The sequence below is a fragment of the Leucoraja erinacea genome, unplaced genomic scaffold, assembly GCF_028641065.1.
Source record: "Leucoraja erinacea ecotype New England unplaced genomic scaffold, Leri_hhj_1 Leri_189S, whole genome shotgun sequence".
Lineage (NCBI taxonomy): Eukaryota > Metazoa > Chordata > Chondrichthyes > Rajiformes > Rajidae > Leucoraja > Leucoraja erinaceus.
The window spans coordinates 68,723-88,442 of NW_026576090.1; the positions used below are offsets into that span (position 1 = coordinate 68,723).

The window sequence follows — 19,720 nt, forward strand, 5'->3', positions numbered from 1 at the left end:
TCTCCTGTCCACTACAGGGCTGCAATGGCCGAGACTGGACGCTGCTGTGTGGGACACACGGACACAGATGGATGGGGCTTTAATTGAGCCGCTGCCCACTCTGGCCAGCGTTGGATTTCGGGCTGGATGTGGTAGCGCAGTTTGTGAGCGGCGGTGAATCACCGTGTATGACTACTGGGGTGCAGGAACCTCGCTGACAGTGACTTCAGGTAAGACCAATTCCTCAATTCCATTTTACCCAGTTGTGTTTTATTAATTTATGGGTTTTGCGAATTCTGTAATTCTGAACTCGGTGAGATATTTGGAACAATTGCACGGATTTCCCAGAGACAGCGGGTTAGAGTTAGAATCTACCCAGCAACAGTACATTTCCCACTGCGTTGAACTGCCCCACAGGCTGTTCTTTCCCTGAGTCTCGCCATCATCTGCCTTCAGTCCATCTTGTGCATGCCGACCAAGCTGTCTTTCTGGGCTCGTCCCATTGGCCACATATCCTTCTCATCCATATACCGGATTTGTTTGATAATCGGAATTCTATCTGCTTTTATAGTTTCCTCTGGCAACTCATTCCAGATACTGCCTACCCAATGTGAATAAAAATGCCCCTGAAGTCCCCTTTTAAATCTCTCCACATGTACCTGCTTGTGCCCTCCTGTTTTAGAAACCTCTATCCTGGGAAAAAGCCTGTGAGCGTGCACCTTATCCATGCCCCTCATGATCTTGTTCACCTCAATAAGGCTGCCGCCTCGTGTCCTTTGCTCCAAATTTAAAAAAAAACCTCCCTCTCCCTAAAACAGAACCCCCACATGTCCAGACAATATCTTGGTGAATCTTTTCCAAGTCCTTTCCAATATAATGACATCCTGTAACTGGGTGAGCAGAACTACACACAGTACTTACTCCAAGTGTGGTCTCACCAATGACTTGTACTGCTGCATCATTATGTCCCAACCTTTATACTCGGTGCCCTTCCCATTGAAGGCAGTCTGCTAAAAGCCACCTCAGCTCCCTGTCTACCTAACTCGCCACTCTCAGCGAACCATGCCCCTGTATTTCCCCATCTGTCTGTTCTACAACACTCTCCAGGCTCCACCATTTACTGTGTAAGTCCAGCCCTGGTTTGATCTACCAAAGTTCAACACCCCCTCACTTGTCAGAGTTAAATTCCATTTGGCATTCCTTGGCTCCCCTTCCCAACTGATCTAGATCTTCTTGTAAACTTATCCTTCTCACTGTCCACTCATGCACTGATTTTGGTGTCATCTACAAACTTACTATCAATGTCCACTATATTGTATGGCAAACTGTTAATGTAGATAACCAACAACAGCGGTCTCAGCACTGACCCCTGCAGCAGTCCACTTCCTCCAAGCTAATTTAGCTCATGTTGAGTTCCATGTGATCTAACCTTCCACACCAGCCCACCACGCCAGACCTTGTTGAACCCTATCAGGTTCATGAGACACAATTTCCCAAACACAAGCCATGCTGTCCCTAATCCTTGGCCCACCCTCCCAAGTGATCTAGATCTTGTAAACTTAAGACTATCCCTAATCAGTCCGTGCCTATCCAAATACTGGTAGTTCCTGTCCCTAAGGACATTCCCACCAATGACGTTAGGCTCACTGGTGTAGATCCCTGGTTTGCCCTAATGTCCTTCTTCAATTATGCTTCAGTATCAGCCACCCTCCAGTCTTTTGGAGATTAATCTGCCTGTTTCCACACTGTTTCCACATCTATGACTCTAGTACCTGCTCCCGCAAAGCGATCCCATCAAACACATCCAGGGCAGACAGAGCACGAGTCAAATGCAGAATAAATCTCCCCGTGTCACTGTGCTGTCAGCTACAGATTAGATACAAAGTTCCATCTGTCATGTCCCAATGCTCCCAGGGAAGGGACAGCACAGGTTAGACAAGGAGTGAAGCTCCCTCCCACACACACCCAGGGTACAGGTTAGTCACTGAGTGAAGTTCCCTCTACACTGTTACATACTCCCAGTGCAGGGACAGAGTGTGTGACAGAGTCAAGCTCCATCTACATTGCTCTATCAAACACTCCTCTAGAATGTTCTCTAGATTGATGATGATCAGGGATGATCAGCCATGATCATATTGAATGGCCTCCTGCACCTATTTTATAGCAAAAGGATTTGAGTATAGGAGCAGGGAGGTCTACTGCAGTTGTACAGGGTCTTGGTGAGACCACACCTGGAGTATTGCGAACAGTTTTGGTCTCCTAATCTGAGGAAAGACATTCTTGCCATAGAGGGAGTACAGAGAAGGTTCACCAGACTGATTCCTGGGATGTCAGGACTTTCGTATGAAGAAAGACTGGATAGACTCGGTTTGTACTCGCTAGAATTTAGAAGATTGAGGGGGGATCTTATAGAAACTTATAAAATTCTTAAGGGGTTGGACAGGCTAGATGCAGGAAGATTGTTCCCGATGTTGGGGTAGTCCAGAACAAGGGGTCACAGTTTAAGGATAAGGGGGAAATCTTTTAGGACCGAGATGAGAAAAAAATAATTTGCACAGAGAGTGGTGAATCTCTGGAATTCTCTGCCACAGAAGGTAGTTGAGGTCAGTTCATTGGCAATATTTAAGAGGGAGTTAGATGTGGCCCTTGTGGCTAAAGAGATCAGAGGATATGGAGAGAAGGCAGGTACAGGATACTGGGTTGGATGATCAGCCATGATCATATTGAATGGCGGTGCAGGCTCGAAGGGCCGAATGGCCTACTCCTGCACCTAATTTCTATGTTTCTATTTTCTATTTTTCTATGTAAAAGAAATTGATGCTGTTTGGTTCAAAAACAAAGGTTCACAATAATGAATGATTTGAACATAATGAGAGAATGTTGTACATGGTTTTAGTACACCAGGTTTTCTTTGCATCTTGTATGGAATTTCAACATTTAGAGATCCTTAATGTCAATACCTATTATTCTTCATTGTGAATTCACTGATGCTTGTAGTTTAGATTCTGAGTCAAGTTGCTTGGTGTTTTTGACGTGGGTTTTGCTGCACAATAGAACTGCTTTTTCCCAGTTCACAGATGGAGGAACGGCTCTAATTTCCTGCCCTCCTCCGACAGCCGACTGGGTTTGTGCATTGCTCCATTAACCAGGGTGCTTTGCAGTGAATCCAGTGGTCATTCACAGAACCAGGGCTGCTGGTGTCAGTGAGGCATGTTCACACTGAATCTCAGTGGTCCACTTCACAGCAGAATCGGCAAACCACTTGAGGGGGAAATGTTGTCCGAGACACCACAGATACACTGATCCAATGGACGGGCATCAGGCTGCAATCAGACCCCAGTTTAATTCCGCAACAACTGTGCAATTTAAACTCGGTTCATAATCTGGGACAGATTGGATCTGTGTCAGATTTCCTTTTGTTAGTTACCTGGATTTTGTGCACAAATCCACAGTAATGATGACCTCTCAGTTTCCCTGCTGTCCCTCAGCGGAGGAGATCTGTTGTCCTTACCCAGTCGAGCCTATTTCTGACCCCTGACCCAGCAACACGATTGGCACTAAATGCCCCCAGGATGGCAACCCAAACGGGCAGTTTATTGCCCCTCCTCACCCCAGCACCCTGCTCCTCACCCCAGCACCCAGCTCCACCCCAGCACCCAGCTCGGGCATCCAGCACCCTGCTGCAATTTCTGACAACCTGCTGCTATTTCCACTTATGCTCACCCCAGCATGCTTTTTTATTTTGTTCACCCCAGTTTTCCCCCACAACCCCATGACATCTCAAAGCATTTCCCAGCCCATTAATAACTCAGAGACATAGAGTCATACAGCACGGAAACAGGCCCTTCAGCTCAGCTCGTGCAAGGCAGCCCTGATGCCCTTTTTCATCAACTCTGTATGCTAGTCCCTTATTTGCCCTTTTTTATTTTGTTGACCTCCAATCCCCATGACATCTCAAAGCATTTCCCAGCCCATTAATAACTAGTCATACCACGGAAACAGTGCTCTTTTAAATGCAGCCCTGTTATCTAGTACCCCACTTTACAACCTGTTTTCCTATCCATGGCTGTCCAAGTGTCTGTTAAATGCTGTTATCATACCCACTAACTGTTTCCAGCCCACCCACCACCCTGTGTGTGAGAACGTTCCCCACACATTCCCATTAAGTCTTGTTCCTCTCATCAACACCTATCTTGATTCCCCTATCCTGTGTAAAAGACTGTGCATTCATCCTATCTATTCCCCTTGTGATTTAATACAGCTTTATAGGATCACTCTCCTGCCTTCTACAGGTATAAAGGAGTAAAGTCCGAGCCTGCCCTACTTTTCCCTCCAGCTCAGGCCCTCGAGTCCTGGCAGCATTCTTCTAGCCTAATGATATCTTTCCTCGAGTAGCTTGATGAAACCTCAACCTTGTTTCAGCCACATCGATTTCTTGTAACACTCTAGTATAACATCCAACTTCTGAACTCTCATTTTTTTTTTTTTTTTTTAATTTTATTTTTATTAGCAGTACAGTAAATCACATTAATACATCGCATATATCTTATTACATTATGTTGTACCACTTCATTTTTTGAGCTTTAAAAAAGATAGAAATAAAAGAAGTAAGGAAAGTGAGCAAGAATCGTGAAGGTGCAGGAAAGTGTTGGGAGAAGAGAACCCCTTAGGGAAGGAATTAGAGAAGGAAGCAAAGAAAATAAATAAGACCCTAGAAAGAAAAGAAAAAAAAGGAAAAAAGGAAAATCAATCGCTCTATTGTAACACAAAACTCCGCAAAAAAGGATATACCAACCGTGTTTTTATTAAAAATTTATTTTATACCCCCCATTACCAGGTCTTGGTAGCCTTTATATTTTAACTTATTATTGCACCTTAGCTTGTAATAGTTCCATAAATGCAGACCACGTCTTTTGGAAGTGATCTGCTTTACCTGCTAGGAGGAGTCTCATCTCTTCCAAGTGTAATGTTTCGAACATGTTTGAAATCCACATTTTTGTTGTTGGTATTGGAGCATTTTTCCAAAATTTAAGTATAAGCTTTTTTCCGATTATTAGCCCATAATTAAGTAAGTTCTTTTGAAACATATTTAATTCTGGGTTACCTTCCGATATTCCAAAAACGATCCATTCTACTCTGGGTAGTAGTTTTGTTTTAAATAATTTTGTAAAGATTTCAAATATTTAGTTCCAGAATTTTTGGATTTTTATACAGAAAACTATAGTTATAGAACTCTCATTTTAACGGACCATGGTGTTGGGGGGGGATAGTATTGCCGAATAGTTATTGCCGAATGTCCACTTTAAACAAGTAAGGTTTTATCCATGTATGTAGTTGAAACAAAGAATGCAGATGCTGGTTAATATATAAAAAGACACAAAGTGCTGGAGTAACAACTGATCAGGGAGCATCTCTGGAGAACATCGATAGGTGAGGTGGGGACTCTTTTTCAGATGGATACAGTCAGCTGGGTTACTCAAGCACTTTGTGTCGTTTCACCTTAAAACCAGGCGCCAATGCCTCTGCTCTGCACCAGCGAGTCCTCCTTCATCCACCGCACGGTCCGATGACACAGCTGTGGTTGTCGCTCACATTGTAGCCTCTGGCTGGCAGTGCTTTCTTCAGGCCGCTGCCACTGACAGGGTGCACGGTCACCATGGGGCACCCTCTCCTCTCACCAGCTGCTGCTTCCAAGGTGCAGTATGTTGGTGACTCCAGGGATGAAATGGTGGTGGAGGGGGGAGGGGGAAGAGGCCAAGTGGACAGAGCGAGGGGAGGACGAGGGGGAGATGGCGGTCGAGCAGGGAGTGGACAAAGTGAAGAGCCGACAGGTTGAAGCAGCAGCAGCTGTGAGGGGAGGGAGCCTCATGGTGACCATGCATATCCTGTCGCGGACAGCAGCTTGAAGAAAGCGCTCATCTTGGGGGCTCCATGAGCCGCAACAACAGCAGCATCACGGACCATACGGTGGGTGAAGAAGGGCTCACTTGTGAGTTGGGGGTGGAGTTGGAAGCCAGGGCTCTAAGCGGTCAGGAGCCATGAGTGGCAGGGTGGTATCGGCAGGTCTGTCCGCTATATCCTAAATCTGTTATAAAAGGGTCCGTTAAAACGAGGGTTTACTGTATCAATTCCCTGACTCATGAAGAGCTTTTTTTAGAGTAGAATATAGAATAGTTTCTTTATTGTCATTGTAACATGAACCATGTACAACAAAATTTTAAAATGTCAGCCAGTCAGTGCACCATTCAAACATTTCTAAAAGCTAACGATACATACAAGGTAAAATATTAAAAAAAGATAAACAACTAAAATAAATATCATGAAAATAGCACGCATAAACACCCAACCCTACATCCTTCTGTCGATTTCACAGTGTACCACAGTCCCTTAGTATGTCCTTTATAATACTCTGGGATTTTTTGATGCAGCAGGAACTGTGTAAGTCGTCCAAGGTAAGGAGAGGGCAGCCGACAATCCTCTGGGCGTTGTCAATGGCCCTCTGGAGCGCTTTCCTCAGAGCCGCTGTGCAGCTGGTGTACCATACACATATACAGTATGTTAGGATGCTCTCAATGGAGCACCGATAAAAGGACAGCAACCTATTTACCTGTGACAACACTTCCTGGGATCTGTGTACCTGTACTCCAAGATCCCTTAGTTGTACAACACTCCCCAGGCCCCAGCATTGAGGAAGGTCCACAACAGGCCAGATCCAGCACCATTTAGCCCGGTGGTTGTGGATATGGTCCATCTGGCACCGTACCGTGTGTTTCCTGACCTGGGACACATCACCCACAGTACAGGCCGGTTTGTCCCTCTGGTTGGCAGAGGTTGCCTCCACAGTGGCCGGTGTGAGATCAGCATTTCACTGCTTGGTCATGCACGGTGTGAAAGGGATTTGGAAATAAACCATTTCTCTGCTCTGCCTGGCCTTCTCTCAGCCTGAATCACCTGCATTTACTCAGCAATCTGCATGAACCTGTTACAAGGCGCTGGTAATAATCCATTTACTACAGAACCAACTGTTAATTTATTTACATTTCAGAGGATGAGGCCTTGCCTTCAGTCCATATGACCTCTTCCTGCAACACAGAATCTGAGCAAGAGATCAGCATCCTCTGTCTGGTCAAAGACTACCAGCCTGAGATCATCAGTCAGACATGGTCCACCAGCAGTGGGGACATCACCACTGGAATCACAAAGTACCCACCAGTGTTGGGACAAAACAACAAGTACACAATGAGCAGCTTGCTGCGAGTCCCTGTGGCAGCTTGGAACAGGAAAACCGTCTACTACTGCAAGGCAGGATACAAGCCGGCCAACATGGTGAAAACGGAGATCCAGAAGCCTCAAGGTTAGTATGAGATTTTGTTGTCTATTTAAAGCAGACGATAGAACTGAAGTGGAAGACTTTGTCGAACAATGTAGGAGGAAGTGAATTAATTATGTTGCTCATTCATTCTCCTCCTGTCAGCCAGAGTGCTGCTGCTCAAGGAAAAAGACAGTGAGAATTTATGTGGAAGGAGATAATGGTGGGGGGGGGATTCACGGAGGAACCATCTCGTCTTGATCTGCCTCCATTCTATCCACTGCTTTGTCTAATTTCTGCAGCTCTCTACCACCCCAAACACCTCCCTCCAGATCAGCTACTGTGCACACAATGCACAAAGAACCTGGCGCCTAAAACCAAGCCCAGTGTGTTCCACCTCCATAATGCAGAAGCCACAAGAGAACCAAACATCTATCTGAGCAGGACCAAACTGAAGTATGCCCCCACTCCAACCTACCTCGGAGTGACCCTTGACAGGACCCTATCCTTCAAGGAACATCTCAAAAGAACAGCAGCTAAGGTGAAGTCCAGAAACAATCTCCTCAGTAAGCTTGCTGGCTCAAAGTGGGGGGCAGCAGCCCCCACACTGCACATTTCAGCACTAGCCCTTGCATTTTCTTCAGCCGAATAGTGTGCCCCTGTTTGGTCCAGGTCATCCCACACACACCATGTGGACACTCAACTGAACTCAACAATGAGGATCATCACAGGAACAATCTGCTCAACACCACTCCCCTGGCTCCCTGTCCTATCCAACATAGCCCCTCCACACATCCGGCGAGTAGTCCTCACTCAAAGGATGCTCCAAAAGACCAAAAACTCCCCTCACCTGCCAATTCACATGGACATCTTCAACCCACCCACCACCAGCTGATTTCACCATCCAATCAGCTTGGAAAAAGGATGTACCAAATAAACATCTGGTGTCAGACCCCACCCTACCGGTCCCTGGCACCAATCTCCCAAGGAAGCAGTGGACAACGCTGAATAGATTCAGGACTGGACATGGCCCCTGCTTGGCCAGCCTTCACAAATGGGGCAGCAGTCCAACCCCACGGTGTGCTTGTGGAGAGCAGCAAACAATGCAACACATCATTGAAGCATGCCCTCAACAAAGACTCAAAGGAGGACTTGTCACCCTTCATACAGCAGATCAAGAGGCAACTGCTTGGCTAAAGGACTTTGCATTCGCTAAATAACTGTGCAGAGAGCCACACCTATTGTGCCCGTGCACAGTGTGGAGATTTAAACCTTCCTCACTCTTCCTGCACTTTCCTCTCAACCCTGCAGCTGACCCCTCACCAAGTGAAATCCAGTCTCCTTGTGGAAATGACATGAATCTGCTTCCACTCACACTTTTAACCACTGCGTTCCAGTTCTGATCAAATCATTGCTGCCACATAACAAAATAAGTTTCTCTTGTCCATCTGACCTCCTTTCCCATTGAACTTAAAGTTGTGTACGAAGGAACTGCAGATGCTGGTTTAAAGCGAAGATAGACGGCTGGAGTAACTCAGCGGGTCAGACAGCATCTCTGGAGAAAAGGAGTAGGTGACGTTTCGGGATGAGACCTTTCTTCAGACTGAGAGTCGGTGAAAGGGAATAGAGAGATATAGATGGTGATATAGAGAGATATAGAACTAATGAACTAAAGATATGCAAAAAAGTAATGCTGATAAAGGAAACTGGCCATTGTTAGCTGTGGGCTAGATTAAAACGAGTTACAGACAACGTAGAGGTGATGGCAACTTAAAGTTGTGATTCCCAAACCTCCTGCCAGTGGAAACAGTTGTCACATCTGTTCCTGCTCACTGGAACTGGTGATGGCCATGCTGTTCCTGTGTCTGCTCCAGCACACACTGAGATCACGGATGGTCTGTACGCCACTTACCCACCTGCACCCTTACCACTGCAGAGTGGACCACACTGCTGGGGAGGCCTGGGTTCTAACCCAGCCTCCCAATCCCAGCTCTGACCAGCATCTGACTGTGGGACCCACCATATCAACACATCACCGGCATTTCACCAGCATTGTGGGGAGGGCAGATACTGGGGCTCTTGTCCCAGATGTTAGGAGAGTGGAATCCTACACTGTGGCTGAAGGAATCATGTAATAACAGGTATTAAATATGTTACAGCTCCACAGCTCATCCCCCTTGTTCCATCCGCGGAGGTTCTCCACAATCAAACAACTGCTGCCCTGGGCTGCATGATATCCGGATTCTTTCCTAACAATGTTAAAGTTTCCTGGAAAAAATCTGGACTTAATCAAGCGGGCGTCGTTCTCCCGTCCACTCCGGGAACTAACGGTAGATTTGAAACAGTTGCTTACCTGCGGTTGCGTGTGGAGGAATGGACCAACAAACAGGAATATACTTGTGAAGTGACTCATGCACCTTCCGGCTTCAGCGACAGGATCAACATGAGATATCAAGAGGGTGAGTGGTGTCTGTTAATTTACTTACAGTATTAAACAAACTTACTGACATTTCCACTAAATTCCTGTCCCTGAGATCAGTCCTGTTGAGCAATGTATTATCTTCAGATTTGGCTTTTTTGCAATTTAAACCAATGCTTTCCATCAGTAATTCTAACTCGTTCTACAGGACATGTAGAGAGGAAGGTCACCAGTGTGTTTACTCTCACTCCTCTAGTCTAGTTGCCTGTGTGTGCAGTGGTAAGAAAAATGGGACAGTGAAAAAACCACGGGTCCCATCCTATCTGGAGAAAATCTCACTTCCCTTCTCACTGTCTTCTTTGTGTTAGTTTCTCCAAATCCATCTTTTTCCACTGTTTCCTGAGAGTCTGTTCTGTAGATTTTCCTTTCATTGACATGTCGGTGCCCTGGATTATTTTTGAACTCATCTCCACCATCTTTAAAGTGTTGTCTGATCCTGGACAAAGTGAAGCAGTTTATCATGGTCGGCATAATCTCATGCTGATGAATACTGAGGACACAGACTGGGAATATGTGGATCTCCAGTTTCCTCAACACAGGTGGTGAAAATCTCTTCACATTTAAACCAATGAATCTTCCATTTCCAGGTGGAGAATGTCCCGGCTGTTCGAAGTGTCTGCCAAAGTTCATCTACCAGAATAATGTCAATGTGACATTCTCAGATGGTTCTACCCAGCAGTATCATTGTTGGGCAGGAAAGTGTGAAATAAAGTAATTGACTGCGTATGGAATTTGTCATTCTATTATTACAACCCATTTATAAGATTCAAATCCAACCTCTGGTATCCATTGGGATCAAAGTGTACCAGAGTGGGGGGAAGATACCCAATTCAAGCTGCCTCCCTCTCCCCTCCACTCGTTGCCTGTATACTCATTCATTTGCAGACATTTCTGCTTCACATCCCAGTGCCACTGGCCAGATTTCTTCATGCTCGGACTCTAGTCAGCAAAAACCACCCAGAGATGTTTAAGGTGAAAGTGGCTCAGAAAAAAATTGGGTGACCCTTTAATAAAGGCAAACTGGTGAGGCAAGATCCAGGGCTCTAACTGGTCTCCTGTCCAATACTGGCTTTGGGTGAAAACTGTGGTTAGCACAAATTGCCACAGATTTATTAACCCACCTCCCGGACACAGACCTCAGTCCAAAGGAGAAACTCAGGGAATGCAAGGAATGTTGCAAGGAATGGACATTTTTGATTATAATCATCCAAGGATAAGCAATACAAAACGTCTCTTGTGGAAGATACCAATATTTGACAGCATGGAGAGTATCCATACTCTGCCAGGTTTCATATGAAGCCATTTCCCCCCCCCAACTGGTGGAACTACACGATTGTCACTGATATGGGACGGGATTGGGCATCTTGCAAACACATATGTATAACAATATCACATTGCTGATTAAAACAAGATTCACAAAGCAAGAACAATGTACCCTGTTACACTAGGCTTACAAATTTCCGATGACACTGCAACAACTGTCATCCACACTAATATCACGCCCATAACTATTTTTGAAAGGAATTTGCTCGCCATTTTGCTTAATGAAGGAGGGGTTGTGAAATAGACAACATCGTACATTGACAAATGTTATGTCTCCTGTCAGACAGACACAGTGTATGATCTCTGCGTTCTACGCAGCTGAAGGCTTTGACCTCCAGGCTCACTGAAAGTTTCAATTCTGACACAAATGTAATCGCCCTCCACAATAACTGTTTGAGAGCAAAAACAGCTCATGTGGCCCAAGTGACTGAGTGTGTAAACAGTGCACACACAAGAGTGAGCTGAGTGGAACTAGACTCATGATGCTGCTTCAGAAGACAAGTGGCAGTGCAGGTCAGTCAGGGGCAATGAATGAATAAATCATTCTCTTCCTCGCCCAATGATTCTGAAATGGGAAAATACATCTAATGCAGAATTTCATCCCAATCTGCAGCAGGAGGGGGACCTTGAAACTTCTAACCATTTATGATTGGCTCTGCTGTCGCTGGAGAGTCAGTCACTAATTTATTTCAGATTGTTTCTATCAATTACTGAGACGCCTCAAAGTCTTCACTGGAGCACAAGTCACACTAAACTGACACTAGTCTGTAGCCATTTTGCTACAGGTGTGGAGTTGCGACTGGCCAGATGTGCAGAAGTGAACTATCGACATGCGTCACCACCAACGGAAGCGTTTTACGTCAGAATGCATTTATTAATAGAATTCAAATTCCCAGATCATGGGTTGGAATTTTGAGCTCATGTCACCAGACATCTGGATTGACATTTACCGTCACTCTGCAACGTGACACAGCAAGTGGTACAAAGGGGAAAGGTGTGCGGGCTTACGAGTGCCCAGAGTTGGGAGAATGCCACCTTTACTGAAGGTTGTGTTTGTGGTGAAGGTTTCAGTGATGGTGAGACACATGGTCAGAGTAAGACTGCCATATCAGCATGTGACATTTTTAAACTGAGGGAATCCCAGGCTTGGCCCCACAGGGAGAAAAGTTGCTCAGTACTACTAATCGATGCTGCAGGGGTTCCAAGCAAAGCACATATCAAATTGTGCCCCTTTAATGTACCAGCTGATCATGGTGATGGGAAAGAGAGTCAAATCCCAGTTGACGGTTCCTTTGTTCTGTTTCTTCAGTCAAAACACCCAACCCTGCTATTTAACATAAGTTTTTCTGCTATTCTGTTTGCAATAAATCTAGCCAGTGTATCTTTGATCTGCCATTGATCAGTCTTTTATGTGATGACATAAACATGTTAAGGTTCTTTTATAAGACACCTGTTTGGATTTCTGCCCTGGCTTTCCATTAAGAGGCTGAGCCACTTACACGACTATTTTGGCGACTGCCAGCACCCGCCATAGTCGCAGCAGGTCGCCGAAAATGTTCAACATGTTGAAAATTCAGCGGCGACCAGAAAGACTCTATGGGCGACTGAGGAGACGACTCACGACCATACAGGTGACACACTGACGACATGTCATGGGGTGAAGCCTGTATGGTCATGAGTAGTCGTCCAATGCGACCTGCAACAACCTACGACAGGTGCCGGCAGTCGCCGAAAAAGTTGCGTAAGTGGGACAGGCCCTTTAGTAACAGATGAGTCTCAACTAAAATTCTGAACTTCTCCATTTCTGATCCACAGAATTGTCCGTCTTCATTCAAAATCCTGGCATGAAAGAGATTTGGATCAACAAGACTGCTACGCTGGTGTGTTCAGTGATCTGTAGTGATCTGAGCCAGGTCCATCTCACCTGGAAGGTGGGAGGAAAGGAGAGAAGTGAAGGAGTTGTGACCCGTACACCGAGCCATGAAGGCACCCGAAACGCAATGATCAGTGAACTCCGGACCAGCGTGGAGGAGTGGACCAGCGGGGTGGAGTTTGTGTGCTTCGCCCAACGATCTCCATCATCCTCACCAGTGTCAGCGCGGACCAACCATAACAAAGGTGGGCAACAGATCAGTGATTAAATGGCCGTGACAGAGAGAGAGAGAGGGTACAGAGAGGATTTACAAGCATGTTGCCAGGGCTAGAGAGCTATAAGGAGAGGTTGAGTGGGCTGGCACTCTATTCCTTGGAGCGTAGGAGGATGAGGGAATATCTTATTGAGGTGTATAAAATCATGAGAGAAATAGATTGGATAGATGCACAGAGTAGGTGAATTGAGGACCAGAGGACATAGGTTTAAGGTGAAGGGGAAAAGATTGAATAGGAATCTGAGGGGTAACTTTTCCACGCAAAGGGCGGTGGATGTATGAAACGAGCTGCCAGAGGGGGTAGTTGAGGCAGGGACTATCCTAACATTAAAAAAACAGACAGGTACATGGATAAGACAGGTTTGGAGGGATATGGACCAAACACGGCAGGTGAGACTAGTGTAACTGGGACATGTTGGCCGGGGTGGGCAAGTTGGGCTGGAGGGTCTGTTTCCACACTGTATCACTCTATGACTCTATGATAGAGTTTAACATTTATTTTCCTCTGTTCCAGTTGAGCCAAAAAAACCTGAAGTCAGACTGCTGCTTCCAGCACACGCAGAGACCAAGCCTAGCCACAAGGTCACCCTCGAGTGTGTGGTCTCTGGATTCTACCCAGACCTCATCAACGTCACTTGGAGTAAAGACGGTGCCCTGATCTCCAACAACACCAGCGTTGCACCAACTGCTCTGGAGCAGGGGGGCACTTTCAGTGCCAGCCACTTCCTGACCATGAACACAGAGGATTGGAAGTCAGGCTCACACTTCAATTGTACAGTGCATCATGGCGCCTCCAACACCATCATCACGAAGGATGTGAAGAACATCCAAGGTAGGCTCCTGGGATTCACTCCATTCTCCACATTGTAAACTGTGCCACCCATGGGCAGCACTGTAACACTGTGTAGTCCTGTTGTGGGCTTGTCAGTGAGTCTGGCCACAGAAATAATTGTATCTTTTAGATTAGATTAGATTCAACTTTATTGTCATTGCACAAATACGAGTACAGGTACAACAAAATGCAGTTTAGCATCGAATCAGAGTGCAAAGTAGTAAAAATACTGGTTAAAACAATTTGTACAATGTGGGTAAATTAATCTAGGACATAGGCAAATAAATATATACAGATAAAAGATAGCTAGCGTCGGGCCCGTGAGTTCAGCAGGGTAATGGTATTTTGGAAGAAACTGTTCCTCAGCCTGCTGGTGCGAGACCCGAGGCTCCTGTACCGCCTCCCTGATGGGAGGAGGGCAAACAGTCCATGGTTGGGGTGTGAGGGGTCCTTAATGATTTTCCCAGCCCGTCTCAGACACCGTGTGCGGACGAGGGCAGCCATGGCAGGGAGCGGGGCACCGATGATGCCACCCGTTGCAGTGCCTTCCTGTCAGCTGTGGTGCAGCTGCTGTACCATACCGTGAAGCAGGTGGTCAGGATGCTTTCGATGGTTCAGCGGTAGAAGTTGGACAGGATCTGGGGGGACAGGTGAACTTTCTTAAGCCTCCTCAGATAGTAGAGGCGCTGCTGCGCCTTTTTAATCAGTTTAGTGGTGTTGAGGGACCAGGACAGATCCTCTGAGATGTGTACCCCGAGGAATTTGTAGTTGGAGACGCGCTCCACCTCAGTCCCGTTTATGTGGATGGGGGTATGTCTGCCCCCTCTGGTCTTCCGGAAGTCTACGATGATTTTCTTCGTCTTCTTTGAGTTGAGGGCGAGGTTGTTATTGGTACACCAAGCTGCCAGGTGCTGGACCTCCTCCCTGTAGGCTGATTTGTTATTGTCCTTGATCAGTTGTCGGCAAATTTAATGATGGCGTTGGAGCCATACATAGGGACACAGTCATGGGTGAAGAGGGAGTAGAGGAGAGGGCTGAGCACACAGCCCTGAGGCACGCCGGTGTTCAGTGTCAGAGTGGAGGAGGTGAGGTTGTTGATCCTAACAGACTGGGGTCTGTTGGTGAGGAAATCAAGTGTCCAGTTGCAGAGGGAGGTGGTGATGCCAAGTCCGCTGAGTTTGGTGATCAAGCTGGCAGGGATGACCGTGTTAAATGCAGAGCTGAAGTCAATGAACAACAACCTGATGTTGGAGTTGTTGTAGTCCAGGTGGGTCAGGGCAGAGTGAAGAGCCGCAGATATAGCATCTCCTGTTGACCGATTATGCCGAAAGGCAAACTGATGGGGGTCCAGTATGGGAGGGAGGCTGGATTTGAGGTGAGCCAGTATCAGTCTCTCAAAGCACTTCGCGATGACGGGGGTGAGTGCCACTGGGCGAAAGTCATGTAGACTCCCTGAAGCTGACTGTTTGGGCACTGGCACAATGGTTGAGGTTTTGGGGCAAGTAGGGACGACACCCTGGGCCAGTGACAGATTGAAAATGTCAGCGAAGACCAGGGATAGTTGTCCATCTTTGACATTGTTTTAGTAACTTGAGGGCAATCCAAGCCAGTCGACAGGCCAGACACGGTGGAGATCCACAATACTCTTCTTCAAAATGGTATTTTCCTCTGCCTTTGTACTTAATGGCAGTGGGTGCCTCAGCTGTCACAGTGTCCAGCAGAGCAGCTCTCTCCCCGCCCCAGCGTGGCAACAGTCAGTCTGGGCAATGTGTAGCAGCCTCTGGAACAGGCCGGCTGCAACACACAACATTCTGACAAAGCAGCAGGACAGTTTAGTTACACCTCATGGATACAAACTGCATTCAAACAGTTGTGACTAAATGAAAGGACACAAAGTGCTGGAGGAACTCAGCAAGTCAGGCAGCATCCCTGGAGGACATGGGGAGGTGAGGTTTGGGGACGAGACCCTTCTTCACCCCACTCCGGACCACTCACGACTAAATAAAATATTGCCGCTGCTCCTATTTTATAATATAAAGTGAAGAACTTTCCGCTGACTGGTTAGCACGCAACAAAAGCTTTTCACTGTACCTCAGTACACGTGACAATAAACTAAACTAAACTGAACATTTTGACCTCGAACATTAGCTCGATTTGCCTCTCCAGAGGGACTTTTATACATTTGATTCAGTAAATAGCTGATAACAGGTTCAGTGATTACAGAACTGTCAAATAATGTAAAAGTCAACTTGTTAATTCGCATTAAGGTAGTTTTCTGGGTAAGGATGTGAATTGTTAATTCACATTGTTTAGGATGTTAATTCACATTGTTTAGCAGGGTTTCCTTGTGTGATCAATAGGAAGCTTCATTCCTACACCAATGTAGATAAATCTCACTGATGTTGATGGGACCGGCATATCATTCGGTGGAGATGAGCACAAAATGTTTGAGTGACAAGCTGCTCCATCAGGGAACGATGACATAATAATTGTGATTTCTCCCAGATGAATGTTCAGATACCCGCCCCTCGGTCACTTTAAGCAAACCTTCCTTCGAAGAGATCTGGATCAACAAGACAGCCACCATTCAGTGTAAGGTGGTTCACGGTGATTTAGAGGGATTCAGGGTAACCTGGCAAGTGAATGGAATGAAGAGAGAAGACGGGGTGACAACTCGTGGTGTAGAGAGGACCGGAGGTACAGACACCATCACCAGCGGACTGACGGTCCCCGCTGCAGAGTGGGAGAGTGGGGCTCTGTACACCTGTGTGGTGGAGGACAAGAGTTTGCCAACACCGGAGAGGAGATCCTTGGAGAAGCCGACAGGTACGTGTGGACAGAGGTTGGTGCGAGTCTGATCTGAGCAAATGTACAGACTTATCACATCCAGCATAGAAAATAATTGCAGGAGCAGGCCATTCAGCCCTTCAATCCTGCACGGACATTCAATATGAGCACGGCTGATCATCCATATTCAGTACTCACTTCCTGCATTCTCTCCATATCCCTTGATCCCTTTACCCTAAGAACTGGATCCAACTCATTCTTGCATATATTTAATAATTGGGCTTCAGTGCTGTCTGGGGCAGAGAATGCCCAGGTTCACCATTGTCTGTGTGAAGACATTTCTACCTCTCTCACACCTACACACCTTCACCTCAGACTGTCATCTCCTGGTCTGGATTCCCCAATATCTGAAACATTCTTCCTCTGCCTCACCTGTCCAATCCGGTTAAGAATTTAATAGTTTCTCTCAGACTGAGTCAGGACTGGAAGGGCAGGGAGCTTGAGGCAAAGACCAGCAGATCATTTGAGCAGAAGGGGAGATGGAACAGACAGCGCAGGACAAGGCAGGTCCAAGGACTGAATTCCACTCTCTGTAGAGTCTCAGCATTCAGCAGTTCCTGTTGATTAACTAACCAATTTAAACTCACTAGAAGCTATAGTTCAGTTTAGTTTAGAGATACAGCGCAGTAACAGGCCCTTCAGCCCACCAAGTCTGGGCCGACCAGCGATCCCAGCACACTAACACTACCTAGCACACACCAAGGACAACAACAATTAAACCAAGCCAATTAGCCTACAAACGTACGTTTTTGGAGGAAACCGGAGCACCCGGAGAAAACCCACACGGTCACGTACAAACTCCATACAGACAGCCCCATAGTCGGGATCAAACTCGTGTCTCTCGCATTGTAAGGCAGCAATTCTACCGCTGCGCCACCATGCCGCCCTGTAAAATGCACCAGAGCATTATTTCTATTCCACACATCCCTACAATGAGCAGAAAGCGAAAGCCTTCAGTTTCAGGTGAACTGAGGTCCCTCAGGATGTAAACGTTGTCCATGTCAGTATAAGATTGGAATGTATTGGGTAAGTACAGAATTACCGACAGATTCAGTCTAACTCAGGTTCTCTCTGTTCCCAGATGGAGTTGAGAGACATCCTCAAGTCTACCTCCTCCCCCCTTCATTGGATGAGGTGGAGACGGATAAGACAGCCACCTTGACGTGCCTGGTCACCAGATTCTCTCCTGCAGACATCTATGTGGCCTGGATGGCCAACGACACCCTTCTGAAGACAGGGATTGTGAACCAGCCCGTGACCGAGGACACCAGGAATGGGTGGAACACCATGACCAGTCAGTTGAAGGTTTCTCCAGAGGAGTGGAACAGTGGCACCACCTTCTCCTGTGTTGTGGGACACAGCTCCATCACAACCAGTCTATTCAGAAGCATCAATAAATCTCACAGCAAACCCACCCTGGTCAATGTCTCACTTGTTCTGACTGATAGCTTTAAATCTTGTGTGTAACATGATTAATTTCTCAAACATTTGTTTTGTTCATTTCTGGATTTATTAACTGACCCAGAGGATGATGGGTTAGCTCCTTTGTAAATCATTAAAAACAAAATTCCACACGAGATACAAATTAAGCCACAACCATGATTCACCACAAATGTCTGAGCTTCTGGATACATTTACAGAACATTTACTGCCATGTTTGATCAGATTTCAACCCTGTATGAGATCACACGAGGTATTAAATCTATGTATGTGTCAATGTACCAATACAAGTTCAATAAATATGATGTGAAACAGGTTTTGTGTGCGTGTCCTTGACTGGTGTGTTTTGACAATAGACAATAGGTGCAGGAGTAGGCCATTCGACCCTTCGAGCCAGCACTGCCATTCAATGGCTGATCATCCCCAATCAGTACCCCGTTCCTGCCTTCTCCCCATATCCCCTGACTCCGCTATCGTTACGAGCCCTATCTAGCTCTCTCTTGAAAGTATCCAGAGAACTGGCCTCCACCGCCCTCTGAGGCAGAGAATTCCACAGACACACAACTCTCTGTGAGAAAAAGTGTTTCCTCGTCTCCGTTCTAAACGCTTACCCCTTATTCTTAAACTGTGTGCTGGACTCCCCCACCATCGGGAACATGTTTCCTGCCTCTAGCGTGTCCAAATCCTTAATGATCTTATATGTTTCAATAAGATGATGTTTTGTTCAACAAGATGATGTTTCAATAATGTTTTGGGCGGCAGTACATGAGTAGGTTGGGATGTGAGGTGTGCACATTCTAGCAGAAGCACATTCTGGGAGAAATAGATGTTGCTGGATCAATGTGTCCAAAACCTTCCACCATTGGGTGTTCTCACACCCACGCCTGGACCAGTTGAAGACAGAGATTGGTTGTGGTCATTGGTCGTTAACTCCATTATCACTGTGCCATGCGACTGTCAGTGTGACACAAGGTGAACTGATTGGACCATGGTCTTTCCCAACCCAGCTGTGACAATGTACCTGATGCAAGCTCCCACATGGCAAACCAAATCTGGCCAGATCTCCTGCGTCAGGTAGTCCTTGCTTTCTCCCTCTTTCCCCGCCCCTCCCCAGCTCTCCCACAGCCCACCTGTGTTTAGCTGTTTGGTTTCAGGATAAATATTAGCTCAGGACTCTGAGCAGAACTCTTGTGGTCATGTCGTGGCATTGCTGACATCTACCTGAGAAGCACCTCCTTAAAGCCTCATCCCAAAGACAGCAGCTTTCATGAGGTGACATTGCTCACCACTGAGCCACACATGACATCTGTGTCTAACAAGGGGGATGGATGTTTGAGGAGTCACTGTCCTCAGTGTGTGTGCAC

The 19,720-nt window shown here is 46.5% G+C and overlaps 1 gene segment (V, D, J or C); it reads left to right on the forward strand.

Moving 5' to 3' along the window:
- Nucleotides 1–128: 128 nt before the first annotated feature.
- On the forward strand, nt 129–18,671 carry LOC129716214 (Ig heavy chain C region-like). The segment is given in 7 exon segments: nt 129–209; nt 7,025–7,333; nt 9,448–9,747; nt 12,906–13,208; nt 13,752–14,069; nt 16,575–16,895; nt 17,998–18,671. Coding segments are annotated over 6 exon segments (1,911 nt in total).
- The last annotated feature ends 1,049 nt before the right edge of the window (nt 18,672–19,720 follow it).